Below are 16,560 nucleotides of genomic sequence, written 5' to 3'. Positions count from 1 at the left end.
TTGACCGAAGGGCTAGACTTAGCGGTTGCCGACATGTGCAAAGTGCCTGTGGAACTGCCGAATCAGCACTTTATGGACCTTTGGATCGAGAATGCTCAAATTGGATACCCTACAACTGAGAATCAGATCAAAGGAGAGCAAAAATTGCTGCCTAGCGAATGCCGCCAACGTGGTGTGTCGTACACCGCACCTCTCGTCGTGACACTTGCTCGTTCTTTCGGTGGCTCACAAAATGTCGAGCGTCTTCAACGCGTGGTGGGTGAAATTCCCGTCATGATACGCTCTAAACGTTGCCATCTCCATGGCATGACACCCATAGAGCTTGTCAAAGCGCGTGAAGAGGCCAACGAAATGGGTGGATACTTCATTTGCAACGGTAACGAGCGTTGCGTCCGACTGTTGCAGATGCCGCGCCGCCACCACATTATGGCAGTGCGCCGTGGTGCCTTTGCGAATCGTGGCGATTTGTATTCGGAACAGGCTGTATTCATGAAATGTGTTAAACGTGACCAATCTGCCGTGACCGTCACTCTGCACTATTTGCTTGATGGTAACGCTACAGTGCGCTTTGGTGTTAAGAAGCAAGAGTTTATGATACCTGTGGGTCTTGTACTTAAGGCATTGTATCCATTGACCGACCGCGAGATTTACGAACGTGTTTTGCGTGGTGACCATGAAAATACGTATCTTTCCGCTCGCGTGGAGCTCATTCTACGTGAAGCAAAAAAGTTTTCACTGTACTCACGTGATGAAGTCTTGGCATATCTTGGCAAGCATTTTCGGTTTGCCATGCCATATGTGTACGACAACATGAACAACATGGAAGTTGGTAATAAGCTGTTGGACGAGTTTCTATTCGTGCACATTCCAAAGGGTGAAAAAGGCCGCACTCAAAAAGTAGAACTGCTGTGTTTGATGTTGCGAAAATTGTATGCGTTTGCAAAAGGAGATGTACCCGAAGACAATGCGGACTCCGTTATGAACCACGAGCTGCTATTGCCTGGGCATTTGTACCTCATGATTTTGAAAGAAAAGCTGCAAGAATCGCTTGCTGCTATGCGCGCCAACATTTTAAAAGAGACACAAAATAAGAAGAAGGCAGTGGTAATGGACCAAGCGTTTCTTCGCAAGATGTGGGATCGGACCCCAAATATTGGTAATGCCATGACGTATTTTTTGAATACTGGTAATCTACGCTCTTCGAGTGGTCTTGATTTGCTTCAAATTGCGGGATATACTATTGTAGCTGAAAAGCTTAACTACTATCGCTACTTTTCGCACTTCCGTTCCGTTCATCGTGGTCAATTTTTCACCGAAATGAAAACAACAGCTGTGCGTAAATTGTTGCCAGACTCGTGGGGTTTCTTGTGTCCCGTACACACTCCTGATGGATCACCTTGTGGTCTGCTGAACCACTTGGCTGTCGAGTGTCAATTGGCATGTTATCCAGCATTCAACGCGGAAGACTATTTGCAACAAGAGTTGAAGATTTGTCGTTTTTTGACAAGTTTGGGAATGATCCCGAACTCTGGGTACACTGACGGTGCTTTGATCGTACCCTTTTCATATCTACCCGTCATGATGAATGGAAAAGTACTAGGTGGAGCACCTGCCGACGTTTGCAAGCGAATGGCAGGTATCTTACGCAAAATAAAGTCTGCCAAAAGCTCTGAAGAGCGTGACGAGAACGGTATAGTCTCAAACTTGGAAGTATGTTTGATCCTGCCCGTGCGAGGTGGTCCCTTTCCAGGTCTGTACCTTTCAGCCGACGCTGCTCGGATGTCTCGTCCAGTGATGCAGCTAGATACTAAACGTATCGAATATATTGGTCCAATGGAGCAAGTGTTTATGGATATTGCGTGTATGAAACAAGACATTCGTCCTGCGACGACTCACATGGAAATCAAACCTACCAATATGTTATCGCTTGTGGCGTCGCTTACGCCCTTTTCTGATTATAACCAGTCGCCTCGTAACATGTACCAATGTCAAATGGCCAAGCAGACAATGGGCACACCGGCTCATTCTATTGCGCACCGATCTGATAATAAAATGTATCGTATCCAGTCACCTCAGGCACCAATTGTGCAGAATGAACGTCTTCGAGAATACCAACTTGATGAGTATCCATTGGGTACGAATGCTGTTGTAGCGGTTATTTCCTATACTGGCTTTGATATGGAAGATGCAATGATATTGAACAAGTGTTCTTACGAACGTGGCTTTGCTCATGCTTCCGTGTACAAACAGCTGACTGTGGACATCAGTGCGAGTGGTAAACAAGGCAGTTCAACGTCCAAAAAATACTTTTCCAACATCAAAACAGATGGCAGTGGCGACTTTTGCTCCACCAAGTTGGATCGCGATGGGTTTCCACATATCGGTCAAGTCGTCAACCAAGGTGATCCCATCGCAAGCTGGATTGATGAAACAACTGGATCACCTTCATTCCAGAAACACAAGGAGACGGAACCCGCAATAATAGAACAGGTCAATATGATTGGAAATTCGTCTCAAGCGTCAGAATTCACAAAAGCAAGTATCAAGTTGCGCTTTTGCCGAAACCCGACCATTGGTGACAAGTTTTCATCCCGTCACGGGCAAAAAGGTGTGTTGAGTATTTTATGGCCGCAAGGTGATATGCCTTTTTCCGAGTCGGGTATTTCACCGGACATTATCATCAATCCGCATGCCTTTCCATCGCGTATGACGATCGGAATGCTGATTGAGTCCATGGCAGCCAAAACGGGGGCACTAAAAGGCAAATACATGGATGCAACGCCGTTTCAGTTCAGCGAAAAAGATCGTGTGATTGATTATTTCGGCGCACAATTGAAAGAACATGGGTACAATTATATGGGCAGTGAGCCGTTATACTCAGGGATCAGTGGCACACTAATGCATGCGGACATTTACATTGGTGTCGTATACTACCAGCGTCTGCGCCACATGGTAAGTGACAAGAGTCAAGTGCGTGCGACGGGCCCCATGAATTCACTGACTCGTCAGCCAGTAAAAGGCCGAAAGAAAGGAGGAGGTATTCGTCTTGGAGAAATGGAGCGCGACTCGCTACTTGCCCACGGTTGTGCCTTTTTGTTGCAAGATCGCTTGATGAATTGCTCCGATAGGCACATTGCAACTGTGTGCACGAATTGCGGCAGTTTATTATCGACTGCCACACAACGCTCTACTGTTGAGACCGCAGGTCAAGGTGAAATTGCCGTTGCGATGAAATCCAAGACTCAGTGGTATTGTACCGTTTGCCAAACAGGCGAGAGTTGTAAGCCGGTTGCCATGCCGTACGTCTTCCGGTACCTGGCAAATGAATTGGCCGCAATGAATATCAAGATTTCGCTGACACTTAAAGGATGTTGACGAAGTGGTCGCTAGCAAATAGATGTATTTGACTCTATTCATGTGATTTATCCGTTTCTATTTCTCTAATGTTCGATCGGTTTTGAAGGTTTGATTATCTACCGACGACGCTTGGTACACCTTTTCAGCGTCTTATGAGGGCAGCAAGCGACTTCAATGCGAACCTCCGTCACTCTCGGAGTCCAGGCAATTCGACACCGCGTGAAGGTAATGGTCGAAGTAGTCAATTGTTCCAGGGAGTGAAGATCCGTGTGTCTTCAGCTTCTAGTTCGCCATCCAATAGCGCAAGATCATCGCCTCATAGCACCACTGTCTCTCGAAGTCATTCGCGTCGAGCTCCTACAGCAGCGGCTGCAGCACCTGCGTATCTGCAACGAACAGCAATTTCCAACGCTTACAATGCGACTGGATCCTCCCGCAGTAGTGATGATGTCGAGACAGCGTCTGCATCCTCTGATCAATTTCACGGAGATCGTCCGTCATCACCAGCGCATAGCGTTTCGAGCACTGCTAGTCGGTTTGTAGAGCGTGGAAGCAACTTTAAAGTCGTAATTCGGGTGCGTCCACCATTACCACGGGAGTTGCACGGTGATCGACCATTTCAAAATGTCGTAAGCGTAGATACCCATGGTACCGTTTTGACTGTCTCAGAAAATCCTAGCGCATTGAGTAACAAAGGAAGTTTTGATAGTGAGACTGGCGCAATAGGTGCCTTCGGCTGTCATGTCTTTTCATTCGATCATGTGTACGACCAACATTGTACACAGGGCACCGTATACGAAAATACGGCAAAAGCGGTCGTCGAGTCTTCACTAGAAGGATACAACGCCACAATATTCGCCTACGGACAAACTGGGACTGGCAAAACGTATACAATGGAAGGATTCAATAGCGGATCTGGTAGTGTTGAAGAGCGTGGCATTATTCCACGCGCGATTGAGCAGATATTTTGCCATATACAAGAAAATGTCTCGGTACGATGCCGATTTCTCGTTCGCGCATCGTATTTGCAAATTTACAACGAGTCCATTTCGGATCTTCTCAAGCCCGAAAGGTCCAACCTAAATATCCGCGAAGATCGACGTCGTGGAGTGTTTGTCGAAGGATTATCGGAATGGGTTGTACGATCACCCGAAGAAATTTATGGACTCATGGAGCGCGGTGGGGCCATGCGTGCAACTGGAAGTACAAAGATGAACGAACTTTCATCGCGAAGTCACGCTGTATTCATCATCATTGCAGAACAAAGTAAGACAGCGTATGTGGATGCAAAAGGGAACGATGTGGCACCTGAAGAATTTATGGCACTTGTAAACGCGTATCAAGCACGCCAAAACGGAGGATCCACATCTACAACTGGCACAGGAGGAAAATCTTTAAACGGAATTGCTGCATTGCACCCGAAGCTAGAATCTATGATCCGCCAAAGTTTTAAAGTTGGGAAACTAAATCTAGTAGATCTGGCGGGCTCCGAACGCGTCCGATTATCGGGCGCTACTGGTCAACGATTAGAAGAAAGTAAAAAGATTAATCAATCTCTTTCAGCACTTGGCAATGTCATCTCAGCATTAACGGACGCGCGAGGACGTCAACATATTCCATATCGAGATAGTAAACTTACTCGTATTTTAGAAGATTCTTTGGGTGGAAATTGTAAGACCACTATGATGGCAATGGTGTCACCAGCCTTAGAAGCGATGACTGAATCGCTGTCAACGCTCAAGTTTGCACATCGTGCGAAACATATCAAGAATGAGGCTCGGGTGAATGAAGATCTTGATCAAAAGTCACTTCTTCGGAAGTATGAGCGAGAGCTTAAAAGACTACGAGCGGAATTGGATGAACGTTCTAGAAATGTCGTGGACAAGCGTCGATTGCTTGAGTTGGATGAGCAACGTCGTCGGGCAGAAGAGGATAAAATGGCTGCGATTCGTGCACTTGAGGAACGGTCGTTAGAATTCATGCGCGAGAAAGAAGAGAAGAAGCGATTAGAGCAGCGAATATCAGCATTAACGTCTCAAATGCTCATGAGCAGTCAAAGGCGGTTGATACCTGGTGCTACGGAGGGAGAAGAGACGTTAAATGTTGAAGATCCATTAATCAAAGATGCGCTGAAAGAACATCAAGACCGAATCCGACAAGAGTATGAGTGTCGTCTTGCGGATCTAGAAAAAGAGCGGGAGACGATAGAAGAGGAAAAAGCTCAAGTGGATCGCTACAAACTGTTGCTACTCAAACAACGCGACATAATGATCGCACTTACACAACGACTGAATGAACGAGATGAACAGATTACTGCACTGCAGGATGAACTCGATGCATACGATCGCTATCAAAAAGAACTGGAGGAAAAATTGGATGAAAAGACCGCTCACCTCATTCACTTGCAACGTGTAGCTATGGAGCACAATGCAAATTCACCAGGAAAAATTGATTCTGAATTACTGAAAGCCCTTGGCGACTGGGGTGGAGCCCTTCGAACGACAACCGCCTCGGATTCCATCAGCTCTGAGCCTCCTGAATGTCTTATGTCCCATAAACAGTTTCAACCTCATCGAATTGACTCGATAATCATGAACGATACGAAAGGGAATAATGATGGCAACAACAGTTCTAATCTTTTATCTGCTGATGAGAAAATTCGAGAGTTGCAGTTGTTGGTTGACGCACAGTCGGCTGAAAATCAACGAATAGCCAAAGAGTTGGAAGACGTCAAATTGGAAAAAGCACTGGAGCTTCAGATGCACGGTAAGCTCAAGAAAATTGTGGATGAGAATCGTTCTGATAGTCAAAATTTACAATTAGTGGCAAGTTTGCAGAGGCGAATCGACAATCTACAATCTGAGAACAAAGAATTACAAACTCGAGTTTCTGGTGAAGACCCGACACAACTACAGACACGATATGACACTTTAGTAAAGGAAAGACGGGCGGTGCAGACCATTATGGAACGTAAGATCAAAGCACTTGTGACCGCAATTGGTGAAGCATCAAATGCTACGCTAGAGACTGCGGGTGGGGCTGATAAATTGGGTGAACCTGCTAAGTGGCTTACTCGAGAGATAAACGCGCTTCATAGACTTGTAAATGCCTCTATTGTCGCGCTACGAAACGCTTGCGCTGAAAATGGTGTAGCGAATGGAGATTCTTTTCGAAAGGAATCCAGCAGCAGTCAAGCAATGCCTACGACGGGTTCTGCAGGCATCAATGACAATCGGGAGTTGAGCGGAAAATCTGATGGCTCGATAACTATGTCTCCAAAACAAATTGTATTTCGATCTGCCAATACATAAGCAGATGAGAGATGAAACTTCCTACAAGTCCAATAGAACAATCTAGTGAATAATGTGAACTTCAATTGATTTGCATAGCTTCTTTCGATTAAATGCTATTCGTAGACAAAGTGGTACATAGGAAAACATATCCACGACTCGCGCCTCACATCGCATTCTCGCCAAAGTGCAAAAGCTTTGCTGTGGTGCTTATATCAGCTTTGTAACCTTGAAAATCAATGTCAAACTCATTAGGTTTCGAGCCATCCGGGAGGGGCACACCCCAATCACATTCCTGCTCAATGCCGAGGTTGTTGTGGTGCATTTCGATGCGAAACCAGCCATTCTCACCCCAGTACGTTCCCCACGAGTTCCGTCCAATCCCTAATAGAATATGTACCAAGTTAATATTGCTATTATTCAAGTCTGGCTGCAATTTAGACTTACAGTATTCAGTGTCAGATTCTTCATCATATCCCCAACCGGCTACTGAGATTTCGTGGTTTATCAAGGGAAACATGACGTGCTCCGAGTAGATACCGCCGGTGTATGATTCAAACTTTGTGGTGGCGTGCACACCACAGCCAACGGGGCCACGTTTATAAATCTCCGCCTTCATGCGGTCAGCACCACTTACTGAACCGTATTCGGACACGTAATACTTAGCAAATTTCGGAATTGACTCGCACACGCCAGGTGTGAAAGACTTGTTCGACGGCCAGCAACTATATTAAATGAGCAAAGTCACGTCAGTGGTCCGGGTTCTGTCAGTTCGTTAAAACTAGCATGTTCCGAACTTACGTTTCGCAGATTGCAAACTGATCGCACTGTAAATTCTTGGCCTGATATGCCTGGCACGTTTGATCAGGAATTCCATGACGATATGCATATTCGTACACGAGTCCAGGGTTTCCACCATTGCAAGTGCCACCAGCGTGGCAATTGATAAGTACTTGTGGCGACAATGCAATTTCCGGCCATTTTGCTGCAATTACAAACAATGAATACAAGTGAGTCCATCAATGCAAAATCGGAGACAATAAAATTAACGCACCATTTCTGAGAATAGAAATACGATCCGAAAGCGCGCTGGTTGTACCCTGTGCCCAGCAACTGCCACAGTAGTGTGGGATATGTTGATTCTTGTCCCATGTGACGTAATTTGTTCCATTTACATCTCGCCAATCCCAATTTTGTGGTAAATCACGTATATCCATCGTGTCATGCGGCAGCGGTGAGATAACGCGCTCCCCACCAGCAAAATGCAGCTTCTGACGACACCCATCCCACTTTGAACCAGACGACGCATCTTCTTTCGGTTCTTCAATGGCTTTTTCAATCAAAGAATCCTCAATTATAACTGAAGTTGGCCATCCGTCGTCTTTAGGAACTCCAAATGCGCACTCTCCTTCAACTCCCACATTGTTAACTCCTCGAACAAGTCGCATCCAGCCATGTTCGCCCCAAAAAGTCCCCCAACTGTTACGTAAAACCCAAAAGGGCACACCATGCTCTTCTCCCCATCCAACGATCGAAATGGCGTGATCCACATCTGTCGCGTTGGTCTTATCATCGAAAATACCTCCAGTGTACTTCAGGAACCCGTCAGTAACTGCGACACTGCATGCAATTGGCCCACGCGCGTAAATTTCTGCCATCATCTGCTGCTCGCCTAAGGTAGTACCGACCTCTGAAACATAATACTTGTCGTACGTCTTCTGCGGGAAACAACCTTTAAGTGGTAAACAGTTTTCACACACGTCCATATCCGTGCATGTGTTGCCTGTATCATGCCCCGTAGCGGCATAGCGTTGACATCCTTCTTCAGGAACTCCATTTGCCATGATGTAGCGATATGCCTCTATTTGATCACCGCCATGACAGCCATTGTCTTTCTTATCACAGTTGAGAATCACTTGAGGAGACAGCACTACCTCTCTATGCACGTCAACCTGCGACCTATTGCCTGGATTACGTCCCTTTGCGATGAGAATACGATCTGCTAGAGCTGATGTGGCCGCTGTACAGAATTATCAAGAATAAGAGGATATTAAGCATGATTTAAAGTTGAACTTAATACGCACCGAACGACCAGCACGAGCCGCAGTAGTGCGGGATATGCTGATTGCGCGAGATGCTCACATAACGAGTCCCGTTAACATTACGCCAGTCAAAATTTTTGGGTAATTTTGATACATCGAGATAGTCATGTGGACGGGGCGACGTGAGCGACACAGAGCGATCCGGACTGCGTACGTAGCCAAATCCTCGAGTCTTCGTAAGTTCAAGCAGTGGACTAGGCGTAGCAATAGCAATGACCACTCCCAACGCAAGTATTAATAGTCTCCGCATGACAATGACAAGATTTTATATCCCTTTAGCACCTGCGTGATTGGCGTCAGATAAAATAGTGGGAGACCGTTGTTCAAAAAATCTTTTTATCTATTTTGATGGGGTAAGCGTTTTGTGCGTACAGCATTCAGCGCTTATATGAGCGTTGAGATGCAGCAAGATTCGATTGGCCTTACGTATAGGCAGGTTATCTTCATAGTGATATGGTACGTCTCTATATGAGAATGGAGAGCATGCAGCGACGCCGTATGCTAGCTGCAAGACGCCGGAAGGGGAGCGTTATACGCATCGGTTGTAGTCACAATATTGGTCTATTGACCCGCTGATACGTGTTGCCACTTAGCGTGCACTTAAGGATCTCTAGATTGAGGGCATACTTCGTGACTTTGACGTGTATGACTTTTAGAAACCGCATTTGACCAGATGAGCGGTTTACCAGAGGTTCAACTCAATTTGCATACGGAGCTGATGAAGCAGTCGCTGTCAACGACTGTGAGCAGAACGACATCGCTACTCAGTTAGCAAGAGCTTAGAAAACTAACGACGTTAGACTCGTGCAACTAGCAGACAAAGTCTTGTTCAGCAATTCAGTCCATGGGATTTGCTAAGGCATACGCTACCGTGCTCAATAAGTGAACAAAGCAAGATTAACGATAAATCCCGAAGCTGTGCATGTCAAGTTCGGAAAGGAGCATGTAGTGCAATAGAGAGATTTTTTCATAACTATACACTAGGATATTAAACCAGCACTTTAAAAGGATACGTGACGTTCAATTCTCAATTGTGATATAGCTTTATTGGACGCTGTAAGATTGATTTAAACACGATGACGACAACTACGATAAGATTGACTTTTACTTACAAATGATCTTCACTGGATGTGAGGAGAGATTGAGGCAAATGTCCAGTTTCATTGACTGAAATGACTTTAATTGGACGATGAGCACTTATATCAATACGAGTGATGCTGCAGTGATTAATTTCAAAGTGACCCCAAGTGTTCGTAGCTTCAATCCCCAGCGCACGACACAAGAAGAACCGAATGAGGTTGGCATGACACACAAGAATGCAGTACGACTCATCGTCATCCTCATCTTGAGCTTCAACTGGACTCAAGAAAAATGTGTCGAATGCTTCTTGCATTCGCGCAGTGTCCAATTTATTTCGCTCGTCGTCAATAGTGCTGCTAGATGTGGGTGTCAAGGAAAAATATGGTTTTCCTGGCCACCCTTCGCGCAACATCGAGCTGGAATAAACCATCACGTCGCTCAAATGACTAGCAATGATAGCGCCTGCTTCTACAGCACGAGTCAGATCACTGTGGTAGAGGACAATCATATTGTGTCGCTTCGGAATGCGATTGTGTGCCATACGTAAGCATTTTCCAGTGAACTCAGCCTGTCGCCTCCCCAATTGCGATAGTACTTGCTCTGAGTCAGACACGTGCGGTTTATAAGCATTTATGTAGTGGCCATGACGTACGAGAATCATGTGCTTGGTTTTTGGGGGCATGGCAAGCATAAATTCGCCAAGAGATGAATGAATGTGCTGGTGCATGTCTTGCTCTTTGAGTTGCGTTTGCTGACCTTGAGCGAGTCGATGTATCCTTTTAGAATCAAACAGGGTCGAGTTATTGCTCGTATCGACCAAATTATTTCGATTATTGCTCGAAGATGCTTGAAATCGATGAATTCGATTCACCCATTTGACGTATTCGCCCTTAGTTGGGGCCATAAAAGTGTAGGACATCACTTTTACATCCTTGCCAGATACACTCGGATGATATCGCAGTTGGAACTTGCAGTCGTTTAGGCAAGGCTGAAGCACTAAATCCATTGCATCAATGTTTAATTCGATAGTCTGGTTGTTGTCCTTCGATAGAATTTCAAGCAATAGCCCACCAAGCTTCCTTGTCAGAAGGCAATACATCTGATGTAACATATTATTAGTACTTCATATACATGCTCTCTCTAAAATACAACGCACCGCTCCAAGCGTGATAGATACCGATGTTTCCTGCCCCAGTCTTTTCTGCTCGACCACAAGTAACATTCCTTCCATCACAACTTCGCCTTCAACTTGACCTCCTGGCATTATCGTCCGTAGTGCGCGCTTATTGCCACGTCTTTCATCCAGAACAAATTCTTCACATGTTGCATTTAGACCAAGAAGCATAGTCTCGGTGACTGATCGATGCTTACGCTTCTTGTCGATCGGAAGTTCTGCGTGCACTGTCGTCTGGTCGGAATGCACAGTTCCATAGACTGAATGTTGCTTGTGCCCAGGCGAGCACAATGTGCCTTTTTCACCTTCACTAGCCAGTGATAGCTCCTGAATGCGCACAGATTCATCGTCTCTGCTTGTGTCACGCGTAGGCGCCAGGAGCATGACCAAGTCTGGCGACATACCTTGCACTTCGCAGTTGAAAATTTTTGACGCTGAATTGTGAGTGAAACGCTTTTCGAACCGGCACTCTGAAATGCAAAAAAATCTGGTGAAAAAAAACTCTTTGTAAATAGGCCAAAAGATAGTCCTTAAACCAGAGGGTAACCTTGTTACTTAGGAATATGCTAACCAGTGACTTTGACTGGTGTCATTTAACCTTGCACAACGATGTTGCGATATCAGACAGCCGAACGGAAGCACAGATATCAAACGAAATTCCTCATAAAGCTTTTACTGAAAGTTGCGAGTCGGATTAATATGTACCTACTGTGTAGTACCGGTAACAATGAGTACCGAATATATTCTATTTCTTTCAAAAAAGCGATAATACATATGTTTATACACTGTCAAGCGCCAGGACATTTGCAGAAACAGCAATTTCTGCATAAGTGCTTATACTTACATATTAAATATAAGTCAAGATACCTTTTCATAGGTTCATAAGGTATTGTGTGACTGACTTCGATGTGATGTAATAAATATTGCCCTCTTCAGTACATGGTAGCAGACTCCGATTCTAATACATGTTTGTCATACTCTACCCTTGATGGCATTGTCGAATAGTTAGGGAAGCATTGGTCGCAGACGAATGTAAGATTAATGCGTGAAATAATATAGAAAATCTTATTTGGCCTCATAAAACGCAATTAGCAAATCTATACCGTAACTTGTCTCCCGGATTTTGATTCCGAAAATCTATAAAAGAAAAAGTATTAAAGAACGTGTTCTGATCAACAGGCCACTTTGATAGTGGTATTCATTCCCGCTATAAACCGTTTCTTTCACAGCAATAGCCCTTACCACGGAACAGAGTGACGTCATTGAATCTTAATTGAGCAAAACACGCAACGGGTCTGGTGAAAGTAACTCTTTTCACTCGGCGCCGACATTAAGAAGTCAACGGCAACTGAGATGTTGTGCATACTTATAATAAATTCATTGCAGTCACGACTTCTGCACGAGCGCTGTTCCGAGCAAGGCTAGGCTACAGATTAACATGGCTGGTTGCACTTTTTTCAAAGCTCTTGTCATGTTAAATGGATAAAATCACCTGCTGATGCAGCGATCACTCTATCACTGGGGTGTTCTCCGAACGAGATGCTTTATGAGTGGGCGGTGACTTCTTACGGACTGTCTGAATGCCAGCGAGCCAATCGTTTGGTAAAACAGTTGTCCAACTACATCGTGCCATGCACAACACTTTTGACGGTATTTTATCTAGGGTCGTGCAGAGCTCGGGACTTTGGATGTGACAATCTTCTTCAAAAGAAGACGGACACATACGAAGACTTTCATTCTGGCCACACAAGTGCAGAGGCCATCCATACGACGGTCACTGCGACTGCTTGGGGGCGAGGATCTGCTGCCAACCCGGCAATGAGTGTTCTTAACTCTTGGAAAAAGTCCACCAACTCCTTCTTGCCCTGTCGGGCAGCAAGGAAACGCATCAAACAAATGTGAGCTATACTCGAAAGTATACGCTTCTGTAAGCTTTTTGCCAATTTGGAAAAGTGCGGCCCTGGGGTAGACTAGATCTCCTGTCAGGGTTGTTTTAGTGGAAAGCATGGCCTGCGGACAAATTTCGCAAAGATAAAGGCGACCGCGGATTAGCTGCTCCGTTTGATCCGAAGAGACTTATGGAAGCGGCTTGACCTGGCCAATCACTTACACAAGTACAGTGCAAACTATGCCGACATGGCACGGCCAAATTTATAATACTAAGTCGGAAATAGCAAAGCGCCGCGTAACTACGCACGGAAGCAAAGTGTTGCTAAAAATGATTTAGTACTTTCGGATGGACTAAATACAGGCAATGGTTTTATCTCAGCGAAGTTGGCTACTGGTGCGATGGTTACCTTAAGGCAACATATGGTTAAACTTCAGCTAAGTTTGAAGACGTCAATTCGAAGGAAGTTCTTATGATGAAACAAACGGTATTATCTGCTATGAGGTATACCATTGCTTGTGAAGCATGAGCCCTGAAACGATTGCCGATCGAAAAAAATGCGAGTAGCTCTCCTGGCGTAGGTAAAACTCTTGGGAGTAATAAACACACATGCATTATATACCACAAGAGCGCTTGAGCGCTCGGCAGTCGTATGCTGAAAATGATCGACATTTCTTTGGTATATATCATGCAATAGACATTCCAAATTAGGAAAAATACGGAGTCGTATAGAGTGACCACTGGCGGTCACTCAGGCAGTGTGTCGATAGATCATGTTGTGCCAGAAACTGGCCGCTTGAAAACGAATGAATCGTTGGTGGGTATGGCGATTTGCCCAACAAAAAAATATGCAGGTTGTCGCTACCCTCAAGGCAGAAGAATGTTGTCGACATGTGTTGCTGAAAAGCTGAAGGAACCGTCTGCGACTCTATATGCCAATTCTCTTACTCATACAGGGGTTGAGTCGGATTGTGGGTCAGTGGGTGTTATCGATTGTAATGGGCTACACTTAGCCATAACATGAAGGTACGATGCGTCAGAAGTACATAAACGTACTTCTGACGCATTTTGAAAATTAATATACGAAGAACACAGTCTGTTGTTTCCAAATGCATAAGTGATATCTTATATGAAGTCACAGATATGCTGTGTGATACAGAATTCTGGTTCTTACCTGGGATCTGTACTGGTGAAGAGACTGACGTGTCTCTGTCTTGAGATGCGGGTGGCGTAATCCAGTTTCTTCTACTGAATACTTTCCGCAAAAATGAAGCTCGAGCTTTCAAAGTTAAAGCTCCATACACCCAGGATACTGTATCAGTTGAATCTGAGATTCAACATCTGTACACCCTTGATTTATAGAATAGAAACCCATCCTTTTATTAGTAAACCTCCAGGAGCCCTTGGGGTGTTTTGCATGTGGCTAGGAGCCATGACTCATTTCGATTCAGTGCAAATTTTGCCTAAAAGGGCTTAAGTCGTTCTTCTTCCTTTCAAGTCGGGACTGTCTATCGACCTCCATGTCGGGAATTCCCAGCCTCATTACACAAGCGTGTGTGTTTGATGGACTGATTTTAATCAGCGCCCACTTACACCGATCACATAGGCGATGCTCTCATCCGTTGTGTGGTTGAGCATACGCGTGCGAAGAAGTCAACGGAGATCGTTTATCGCGGTACTGATATTCCCGTTCTGGGTGCGGTAGAGTCCGCGGGTGATTTAGTACAGCGTAATTCTATCTGTGACGAAACTTAGCATGCGAATATGCTAGTCCACGTATTGTAAATACAACGACTGGTTGTGAATTTACCAGAACAGATTTTCTTTTGGAACGGCTACCAACGATGGAAGAGCTGGCGCAGCTCGGGAAGTCACTTAAAATGACTTTCTTCACGACCTCAAGTGTGATGGTATTGCGAAGGTTGTATTGCTACAGTCGAAGGTTGATCGGCGGAGCAAAGCTCATCATCAGTTAGGAAAGATTTGGATTTCGAAGAGTTTCGACTGCGAAGCACCGTTACTGCTTTACCGAATGATACGAAGCTGTAAAGCATGGTGTGGGTCGCTTCTGAGTTTGCAATCGGTTGTGTACTACTGCAAAAGAATTCAGAATGACACGATCGTGTCGTTTTAATTAAAACAGCTGTAGCCAGCGAAAGAAAGCCACCCTGTTCAAGACAAGGAGATTTTGGCAATAATGTATACTATGGTGAAGCTTTGTGTCCACCTCTAAGGTTCAACTCCGTTTGTCGTCAGCGCGTAAATATTACACAACACACGCAAATGCCACTACAGAGTTTCTATTGACTGTTGAGAGACAGTCGCACTCGACGTATTTTTCGAATCCCCCGCAAAGGCCGGTCGTAACAATGGAGTGCTCGTCTTCGTCGTTAGACTCAGCATGATGGCCAGCATCGGTGCATGGAGCGATTCCATTGATGCCAATGGTTCGCCTAGATTGTTCATTGATAAGTTATTTTGCAATGACGGGTTGACAGATGTCATCGTCGCTGATTGGGTACACGATTTACGAGTGGCTTTTGGAAAGATTTGTTTTGAATTCTTATCACTCGCTTGAATATGTCCACGGCGGTACACCCGGAGACCGTTGGGCAAACAGAATGCGCCAAGCGAGTGGTAAATGATGTCTTGAGCAGCTTCTGTGCGGAGAGTTTGCTATGGAAAATTTGGGTCATTCATCCATTGCATTTTTCGCCCGTTATTATAAATGACTTGCGACACCCACAATTACCGCTTTGTGCGATACGTGTCTCTGATGTAAATGGGGGAACTTGGCAAAATTTTGCCTTCCAAATTGATACAAGCAGTGAAGCAAATGTGAAGCGAAAGTACAAGGACGCCCTTGACTCATTCATCATGATTTGTGTGACTATGATCACACGTGTGCGGGATGCAATGGCCAATGCTCAATATTTACACAAAAAACAAGCAGATAGATGATGTCGTCAGCAGTCTAAAAGCTTGGAAAGTTTTGAAGCTATTTCCTCATTCTATCGGTCCATTCTGAGGAGTGTCATGTCATGGAAATGCTTTCACTATCGACCTGCCATGCTGGCTAAAGACACATCCAGCATTCTATTTAAGACACCCCAAGTCCTATCATCGCGACGACGCAAATAACAACCTCGATAAACGCAGGCTTATACGAATATGATTTCAGAACCACAGATTTGGCACGAGAGTCAAATTTTGACAACCTATGCGTCTTCACCTCAGTATCATCCCAAAGAATAATCGTAAACTTCGGGACTAATTAAACGATCGTGCGAGCCGAAACTTCGACGAAAAGCAGACATATGCTTATCGCGTTGGTAACTATAACGAGAAGCATACCCACCCGAGCCAGAGAAGGTCGCTTGGCAGAAGGCTCCCCATCATCAGCGGCAGCAGCCATGACGGTGTGCGAGATCGCAAAATTTGCAAACGACCCGTCGAGTATCCATCTCGCACCCTCGACACCCGATAAACATCTTGATCATCTGCCGGCTTACAACTGACTGGAGCTCCCCCACCTTCGTTTATCGCCGTTATAAACTAGAAGAAGACTGTGGAACAGCCACAGAAAAAACAGATAGGATGTCCTCTCCGGGTGCCTCCCCTGATAAGGCAAACCGATACTGCCATGACGAGAACGTGGTGGCGGACTTT

General features: G+C 45.2%; 4 protein-coding genes across 4 annotated transcripts; 2 read left to right on the top strand and 2 right to left on the bottom strand.

The window, feature by feature from the left end:
• Positions 1-33: 33 nt before the first annotated feature.
• PHALS_14389 (dna-directed rna polymerase i complex subunit rpa2) lies at positions 34-3,375 on the top strand (the record flags this gene model as incomplete). Its single annotated transcript, XM_024730195.1, has 1 exon — positions 34-3,375. One exon carries the CDS (start codon positions 34-36, stop codon positions 3,373-3,375), a length of 3,342 nt encoding a protein of 1,113 aa, XP_024580496.1.
• Positions 3,376-3,509: 134 nt separating this feature from the next.
• Positions 3,510-6,668, top strand: PHALS_14388 (kinesin-like protein; the record flags this gene model as incomplete). The annotated part of the gene is made up of 1 exon (XM_024730194.1): positions 3,510-6,668. The coding sequence occupies one exon, from the start codon at positions 3,510-3,512 to the stop codon at positions 6,666-6,668; it is 3,159 nt and encodes a 1,052-aa protein (XP_024580495.1).
• A 145-nt stretch (positions 6,669-6,813) lies between these two features.
• Positions 6,814-8,999, bottom strand: PHALS_14387 (papain family cysteine protease containing protein; the record flags this gene model as incomplete). Its single annotated transcript, XM_024730193.1, has 5 exons — positions 6,814-7,031; positions 7,095-7,372; positions 7,449-7,632; positions 7,702-8,667; positions 8,732-8,999. The coding sequence occupies 5 exons, from the start codon at positions 8,997-8,999 to the stop codon at positions 6,814-6,816; spliced, it is 1,914 nt and encodes a 637-aa protein (XP_024580494.1).
• Positions 9,000-9,857: 858 nt separating this feature from the next.
• PHALS_14386 (Predicted phosphoglycerate mutase) lies at positions 9,858-11,596 on the bottom strand (the record flags this gene model as incomplete). The annotated part of the gene is made up of 3 exons (XM_024730191.1): positions 9,858-10,928; positions 10,986-11,473; positions 11,575-11,596. The coding sequence occupies 3 exons, from the start codon at positions 11,594-11,596 to the stop codon at positions 9,858-9,860; spliced, it is 1,581 nt and encodes a 526-aa protein (XP_024580493.1).
• Positions 11,597-16,560: the final 4,964 nt, after the last annotated feature.

Source organism: Plasmopara halstedii (assembly GCF_900000015.1).
Source record: "Plasmopara halstedii genome assembly, contig: Scaffold_816, whole genome shotgun sequence".
Taxonomy (NCBI): domain Eukaryota; phylum Oomycota; class Peronosporomycetes; order Peronosporales; family Peronosporaceae; genus Plasmopara; species Plasmopara halstedii.
The sequence above is the reverse complement of the archived record's forward strand: the minus strand, read 5'-3'. Positions and strand labels throughout refer to the sequence as shown.